The sequence below is a fragment of the Populus alba genome, chromosome 19 (genome assembly GCF_005239225.2).
Source record: "Populus alba chromosome 19, ASM523922v2, whole genome shotgun sequence".
In the NCBI taxonomy this organism is placed as follows: domain Eukaryota; kingdom Viridiplantae; phylum Streptophyta; class Magnoliopsida; order Malpighiales; family Salicaceae; genus Populus; species Populus alba.
The window spans coordinates 4,799,881-4,808,017 of record NC_133302.1 but is presented as its reverse complement, the minus strand read 5'-3'; the positions used below and the strand labels follow the sequence as shown (position 1 = coordinate 4,808,017).

Below are 8,137 nucleotides of genomic sequence, written 5' to 3'. Positions count from 1 at the left end.
CAATAGAGAGTTGGATATTGAAAGGAAAGAGCTCAAGACAAGAGATAAGGTTGCAATAGGGGTATGGGTGCGAGTATTGGAAAGAAGCCGAAGCTAGAGCGCAACGAAGGCAATTAAGCTCGAGATAACACCGATTCCGTTCCCCCCCCCCCCCCCCCCCCCCCCCCCCCCCCCCCCCCCCCCCCCCCCCCCCCCCCCTCCCCCCCCCACCACTCCCCCCTCCCCCCCCCCCCCCCCCCCCCCCCCCCTCCTGCAGAATAGACCATTTGGGAAACAGTTGAGCAAGTAGCCTCCGTTATTGGGAAAGTTTGCAACAACAGCACCCAAGTCGAATGATGCTTCAAAGTATGAGATACATGGGGCAATGGCATGTTTTATTGGGGACTTTAGCTAATAGAGGAAATGCTTTTTAGAAGTAGCAAGTCTAGGATCTTCTTTCCCATATGTTTTGTAGAGCAAGTTTGTTTTATAAGAAGTCCATGACGTTATTTCTTTCTAATGGGGTTTGGTAAACCACTATGATAAGATTGGCAAACCTCCTTTATGGTATCGCGGTCAACTCAGAAATCTTGCTTAAAGGTTACGAAGTCATGAATAACTCATAAATATGCATATATACACATTTACTATGCATACCATGCTCATCACGTATTTTGTTTTAATTATCATATGCATTCGATCGTGAAACAAGGTCCCCTTTCCAAAGTCCACTACACTCGGCAAAGAGCAGATTGGAAACGAGGAAGGTCACAACCCGATCTCATACAAGAGACTTGAGGAGGTTCGGAATGATGTGGCAAACCTAAACCCGTATTGTGAGCAATATTGAGAGGACAGAGATGGAGAAGGGAACACTACTCAACTAATTGAGAGTACCAGCAGCAGGCTCAAATCCCTGTCGACATAAACATAGGGGCAAATACCCCTAGAGGTCCTGCTGGCCATCCAAATCCCTATTACATGGATTTAACAAACGAAGATCCATATGGATTTTAAATTCTCTAATCATGAGGGATGATGTAGGTGGGACTGCCCTTTGAGAAGGTAAGGTGGCAATTGAAAGGGAATGAATTGTTGACCCATTTTAGGGCGTGAGGTATGTTTGTACTATATTGTCATTCAAAGAGTTAGAGTGCGGAGTTTGTTAGTATATGGGATGGAAATGCCGGAAGAACCATCTGTCCGCTCCTATTAACAAAATGGCAGAGGTTATCACGACGACAATGTTAATTTATTCGTTCCAGGATAGCCTGACCGGATCGGCCCTACAGTTGGTATATGAGCGTTAGCAATATTTAGGATCAGGAATTGGACGGACTTGGGTGAGCTTTCTTAGCAATACAAGTTAACTGAGATTGCTCCTGATAGGACAGTCTGATTAGCATGGAGAAAGGACTCAAGAGTGCCGTAAGGGCTTATGCTCAAAGGTGGCGTGACAAAGCTTCAACGTGGCACCTTCCGCTGTAGAGAAAGAAATGGTGACTTTGTTTGCCCAATACTTTCTGGCTCCATACTTTGAACACTTATGGGTAGTTCAGCACAACATTTCTTATGATGTCGTGCGGTCGCCGAGAGGATTGACAGGGATCGAAGTGGAAGATGCAGAACTTAGAGAAGAGAGGTTCATTGGAAGGAAGAAAGCAAATTGAGGTGAACAACCTCGAAAGGAGAGCAAAAACTTCAAATACCTACCCCCACCCCCACCCCCTCCCCCCATCCACACCCCCCCCCCCACCAAACAACCCCCCCCATCGATCACTCAGTGTATTAACTTTTCCAACCCCCACTCAACAGCCCAATCCAGTAAAATTCCCAAGCAAATAAAAACCACAATTACCAAAAGAAAGGATAAGCAACCATCAAAAGAACAACTACCGTCCTTTACAATAACCTTGAAAGAATTTAATGCCAACTGTTTGAGTATGGAGAATAGCTCCTCTACCCATACCACTATGCAGCCACCTTTCCCCTGCCTGGTACAACCCCAGTGGATGACATTGTAATACCATGGCTGGTCCGCAGGCCATTAGCATTGAGTCTTGTTCGCTTTAAAAGAATAGGTGTTTTTGCAGACTTATCAAAGTGGATGTGTCACTTTTTGAGATTCGCCAATCAGAAATTCAACGGCCTTTACCTAAACATGTGGACTGACGGGGATGTGAGTGAATACCGATGAGATTGGTAGCAAAAAGAGGTTGTTGTAATAAGTGACCATGGCCAAGCTATAGACTTGATGTTGGGTTACAAGTCTGGACAATTGGAAGAAACGACTGAGTACTGACACAGGGAAGAAGCTACACTTTTTGCCCTTTCCATATAAAGGAAGGGGCATCACGATTGATGAATTGCAGTGAATTTCACTCAAAAGTGCAAGAATGTGGCTCTAGAGAGTTGAAGGTATTGAGACGGTAAGACATGAGAGTAGAGATGATAGAGAAATGATAGAAATAGCCAATCAACAGCACTAAATGGTCGGTCAAAAATTGGTAAATTAACTAGGCCCTCATATGCAAGCAAAGAACTAGACTATGGAGCGATGCCTGGAGATTATGGTTATACCTCGAATATTGAAGCTCCTTTGCCAGCTGTTCCCCGAGCGGGATAAGTGGGCTAACTCGAGTGGTCGTTGGTTAGCACACCTGAAGAACTAGAAAGACAATGAAAAGGCTAAAGGCAAGAAGGTGCTGGACCTCGATAAAGAGTTTGAGGTGAATAAACCTGTGACCGAGGAAGAAACAAACGAAGTTCTTGAAACTGATGAAGCATAGTGAGTACAGTAAGTGGATCAGTTAAAGAAAACCCCTGCTAAGATCTCCATCATGTCTTTAATACTCAACTCGGAGCCACATCGTAATGCTTTGCAAAAAGTATTGAATGAGGCCTATGTGCCCCAAGATATTGAGCAAAAGACTATGGAACATCCTAGTAGGGAGGATTTCATGACTGCCAATTACTTGTATTTCACGGAAGATGAACTTGACGCACTGAAGGAACTGGACATAACAAGCCCTTGTATGTCACGGTCCGATGCAAGGATTGTCTCGTCGGCAAAGTTCTCATTGATAACGGCTCGGCCCTGAATGTGTTACCAAGGCATGTGCTAGATGAAATGCCGATAGATCCCTCACATATGCAACCCAGTGTGATAACAGTGAGAGCGTATGATGGCTCATCAAGGCCAGTTATAGGGTCAATTGATGTTGAACTAGCTGTGGGTCCACAAGTCTTTCTAGTAACCCTTCAAGTGATGGATATCCACCCTTCTTATAGCATGCTATTAGGAAGGCCATGGATACATTCTGCGGGAGCTGTCACCTCTTCGCTACATCAATGTTTAAAGTACATTGCCAACGGTGTCCTGGTTACTGTTAAGGCTGAGGAGACTATATCGATGGTGAGAAATGTGGCGGTTCCATTCATTGAAGCAGAAGATTGTAGGGACGGAAACCTTCATGCATTTGAGATTGTGAATACTGAGTGGGTGCCCGAGAACACTGTGTTTGAGGAAGCCGAAATCTCTGAAGCCACTAAAATGGCCGCTAAAAATCTTTTTTTGAAAAAAGATTCCTTTCCATACGATATGAGCAAAGAAGGCCTGAATGGAGGGGTATAATCAAATTGAAAGCTGCAGAATAGAGGTTTGGGCTTGGATATAAGTCCCAAGAAGAGGATTACAAACGAGCTGCTGGTGCAAGAAGGGAGAAGAGAATGGCTAGGATTGAAGGAAGGAAGCCTGTAGAAGAAAACTTAGCCATCCCTCCAATCAGGATTTCATTCCCAAAGGCCGCATATGTGATACAACCTGATGGGGGACATGGAGACCTCTTTCAGAAGCTTTCTTCAATGAACATAAACACTCTGGAGGAAAATCAAGTCAAGGACATTGCTGAGAAAATCGAATCCGAAAGGAGGATTGAAGAGCTGCCACAATTGACCATCCACACTTTGGAAGAAGTCACCGTCAAGACTTTTGTCCGGAAGCTAGCTGAAGGGGAGAAGTTCCAGAATTGGGAGACCCAAGAAGCTCCATTGGTTTTTAAAATGTAATCAACAATGATGGTTGGATTATATTTTTTATCTATGTTGTTTGCCTTTTTTCTGTTTTGTTTTTATTGACAATCGAGGCTCAAGATGTCAATGGGATTTTATTTTGTTGTGAGCCAATCTTTTATTTTTAATGAGATCATGCATTTTCAAAATTCATCTTGATGTCTTACTATGCATTTACACATCACTTTCCGCTTTCAGGAACTCTGAAAGCGGATCCTCCACAACAACACCTGCATTTTACATTGAGAATGAATGGCCAAAATTTAAAGAATACATAGTGGTTGTAGAAGATGAGGAATGGGAGGAGGAAAACATATGGGAATTCACAAAATTAATAGAACAACACGAACAGGCTTGGAGGCCCGCTAAAGAGGAACTTGAAACCATAAAATGTAGGCAATGAAAAAATCAAGCGAGAGAGCTGAAAGATAGGGACTTTGATCACCCCTGCAGCAAAAGGAAGAGTTGATTGCACTGCTCAAAGATTATGTGGATGTCTTTGCCTGGTCCTACGAGGATATGCCTGGTTTGGATATGGACATTGTAGTACATAGAATACCACTGATGGAAGGATGCAGGCTGATTAAGCAGAAGTTAAGGAGAACTCATCCGGAGGTCTTAATCAAAGGAAAGGCGGAAATTGAGAAACAATGGGACGCTGGTTTTTTGGAAGTGGTGAAGTATCCACAATGGGTGTCAAACATAGTGGTGGTACCCAAAAAGGAAGGAAAAATCAGAGTTTGTGTGGACTTTAGGGACTTAAACCGGGCTAGCCCCAAAGATAATTTCCCTTTACCACACATAGATATGTTAGTTGATAGTGCAGCACGCAGCTCCACATATTCCTTCATGGATGGGTTTTCAGGTTACAATCAGATAAGAATGACGCCAGAGGATAGGGAAAAGACAACCTTTGTAACACCATGGGGAACCTTTTGCTACAAAGTCATGCCATTTGGTTTAAAGAATGCTGGGGCCACTTACCAAAGGGCTATGGTGACTTTGTTTCACGACATGATGCACAAAGAGATTGAAGTATACGTGGATGACATGGTTGCTAAATCTAAAGAGGGAGAGAATCATGTCCAAGTATTGAAGAAATTATTTGAAAGATTAAGGAAATATAAGTTGAGGCTTAACCCAGCAAAATGTTCATTCGGGGTGAAATCCGATAAGCTGTTGGGATTTGTGGTGAGTGACAAAGGGATAGAAGTGGATCCTGAAAAAGTAAAAGCTATTCAATCTATGCCACCTCCCAAAACTGAGAAGGAGGTGGGAGGTTTCTTAGGAAGGTTGAATTACATCGCTCGGTTTATATCCCATTTAACCGCGACTTATGACCCGATCTTTCGTTTGTTGAGGAAGAAGAACCCTGGAATATGGAATGAAGAGTGTGATAAAGCTTTTGAGAAAATCAAGCAGTACTTGCTAAATCCACCTCTGCTTGTTCCTCCCGTACCCGAAAGACCATTGATTTTATATCTAACAGTAACCGAAACAGCAATGGGATGTGTGCTTGGGCAACATGATGAAACCGGAAGGAAGGAAAGGGCCATTTATTACCTAAGCAAGAAGTTCACAGAATATGAGTCTAGGTATACTGTGATTGAAAAGCTGTGCTGCGCACTAGCATGGGCTACAAAGAGATTGCGTCAGTATATGTTGTATCACACTACATGGTTAATTTCCAAGTTAGACCCATTAAGGTACATTTGTGAAAAGCCTTATCTATCTAGCCGAATTGCAAGATGGCAAGTTCTTTTGGCTGAGTATGACATAGTGTATATGACAAGGAAAGCCGTGAAAGGGAGTGTTATTGCCGATCACCTGGCTGACCATGCTATGGAAGATTATGAGTCGTTAAACTTTGACTTTCCCGATGAAGATGTGTTTGCAATCGAGGAAGAGAAATCAGATTGGTGGGTTATGTACTTTGATGGTGCTGTAAATGTATGTGGTAACGGAGCGGGGGCAGTGATAATCTCTCCTAATAAGAAGCAGTATCCGGTTTCAGTTAAGCTGCAGTTCGGGTGCACCAACAACATGGCTGAGTATGAAGCTTGCATTCTTGGTTTAGAGGCTGCTTTAGAGATGAACATAAGAAAGATAGATGTGTAAGGAGATTCAATGCTGATCATTTGCCAAGTAAAAGGAGAATGGCAAACCAAAGAAGAGAAGTTAAGGCCTTACCAAGAATACCTGTCTAAGCTGGCTAAAGAATTTGAGGAAATAGAGTTCACCCATCTGGGAAGGGAAGGGAACCAGTTTGCAGATGCTTTGGCCACACTAGCATCTATGGCCAAGATAGACTTTGGGCACAAAGTACAGCCAGTACACATCAATATCAGAAATAACCCCGCTCATTGTTGCTCAGTCGAAAAAGAAGTGGATGGAAACCCGTGGTACTATGATATCAAGAATTTCATCCAAAACCAGGCATATCCCATGGGGGCATCCAAAATCGACAAGAAGACCTTGAGAAGGTTGGCAATGGATTTTTTTCTTGATGGGGAGATTTTGTATAAGAAATCATTTGACGGGACTTTGTTGAGATGTTTGGATGAATTTGAGGCAAAAAGCACAGTACGGGAAGTCCATGAAGGGATTTGCTCAACTCATGCTAGTGGACATGTGATGGCCAGGAAGATACAAAGAGCCGGGTACTTCTGGATGACGTTAGAGAAGGATTGTATCGATTATGTTCGGAAATGTCATAAGTGCCAAGTATACAGTGACAAAATCAATGCTCCTCCGGCTCCTCTGTTTAATTTAACATCTCCATGGCCCTTCGCAATGTGGGGAATTGATGTAATTGGACCAGTAAACCCAAAAGCCAGCAATGGTCATAGGTTTATTCTCGTGGCTATCGACTACTTCACAAAATGGGTAGAAGCTGGGTCATTTGCTCATGTGACGCAAAAAGTGGTGAAGAAATTTATTGAGAGAGATTTGATATGTCGGTATGGTCCACCAGAAAAGATTATAACTGATAACGCCCAGAATTTCAACAGCAAGATGATAATAGAGCTCTGCACTAAATGGAAAATCAAGCATTCCAATTCTTCGCCATATAGACAAAGATGAATGGTGCGGTAGAAGCTGCTTAACAAGAATGTCAAAAAGATTATTCAGAAGATGGTAGTCACCTATAAGGATTGGCATGAGATGTTGCCATTCGCCCTTCATGCATATCGCACCACAGTTCGAACCTCAACGGGAGCCACCCCGTACATGTTGGTATATGGAATGGAGGCGGTGATGCCTTTAGAAGTGGAAATCCCATCATTGAGAGTGTTGTTAGACTCTGAGCTGGAAGAGGAAGACTGGGCAAAGGTTAGATATGAACAGTTGAATCTGATCAGTGAAAAGAGGATAGCCGCGATCTGTCATCATCAACTCTACCAAAAGAAGGATGGCTAAATCCTATGACAAGAAGGTTTGACCTCGAGGATTCCACGAAGGAGATCTTGTACTAAAGAAAATATTACCTTTACCTGGAGAAGATCAGAGTAAATGGGCGCCTAACTATGAGGGGTCGTACGTGGTGAGGAAAGCATTCTCAGGAGGAGCTTTGTTGCTATCTAGAATGGATGGAGAAGATCTAGTTAGGCCTGTAAATTCCGACTCTGTAAAGAAATACTACGCTTGATGTATTTCGTAATTTCCCAGTCAATAAAATAAATTTCGGCCATGATTTCTCTTTGTAAAGAGTCCTTTTATATATATATATATATATATATATATAGCATATGATCTCATAGCATTTGAAATCTTTTGTTTAAAAGAACTTTTATGGCATGACTAAGAAAATGACTCCATCAATTGGAGAACCAAGTCAAATCTGCTTGACATATAGTTGCACATCACACTAGGGGGCAAAAGGTGCACGAAGTGCACGTAAGGGTCTATAGTAAACCCAAGCCCAAAAGGAGCATCATAATAAAAACTTCTAAAAAGCATCTTTTATAGGATTTGCTGATTGCATTAAAAGTTTCAGTTTTCATAAAACCAAATTTTCCTTTGGCACAAAACTCAATGGAGCAAGAAAGGGCCCCATAAGGAACTAGAGATCTCTTCACTAAAAGGA

At 42.7% G+C, this 8,137-nt stretch overlaps 1 protein-coding gene across 1 annotated transcript; it reads left to right on the top strand.

The window, feature by feature from the left end:
- The first annotated feature begins 2,819 nt into the window (after window positions 1-2,819).
- LOC118034681 (uncharacterized) lies at window positions 2,820-6,168 on the top strand. Its single transcript, XM_035040025.1, has 6 exons — window positions 2,820-3,012; window positions 3,153-3,535; window positions 3,637-3,998; window positions 4,249-4,402; window positions 4,504-5,054; window positions 5,247-6,168. The coding sequence occupies exons 1-6, from the start codon at window positions 2,820-2,822 to the stop codon at window positions 6,166-6,168; spliced, it is 2,565 nt and encodes an 854-aa protein (XP_034895916.1).
- Window positions 6,169-8,137: the final 1,969 nt, after the last annotated feature.

Coding starts and splice junctions, on each gene's coding strand:
- LOC118034681 (XM_035040025.1), top strand. CDS start 2,820: ATGTCTTTAATACTCAACTCGGAGCCACATCGTAATGCTTTGCAAAAA. Junction 3,999..4,248: donor AAGCTAGCTGAAGGGGAGAA/GTTCCAGAATTG, acceptor TTCCGCTTTCAG/GAACTCTGAAAGCGGATCCT. Junction 5,055..5,246: donor CAAAGGGCTATGGTGACTTT/GTTTCACGACAT, acceptor ATTTGTGGTGAG/TGACAAAGGGATAGAAGTGG.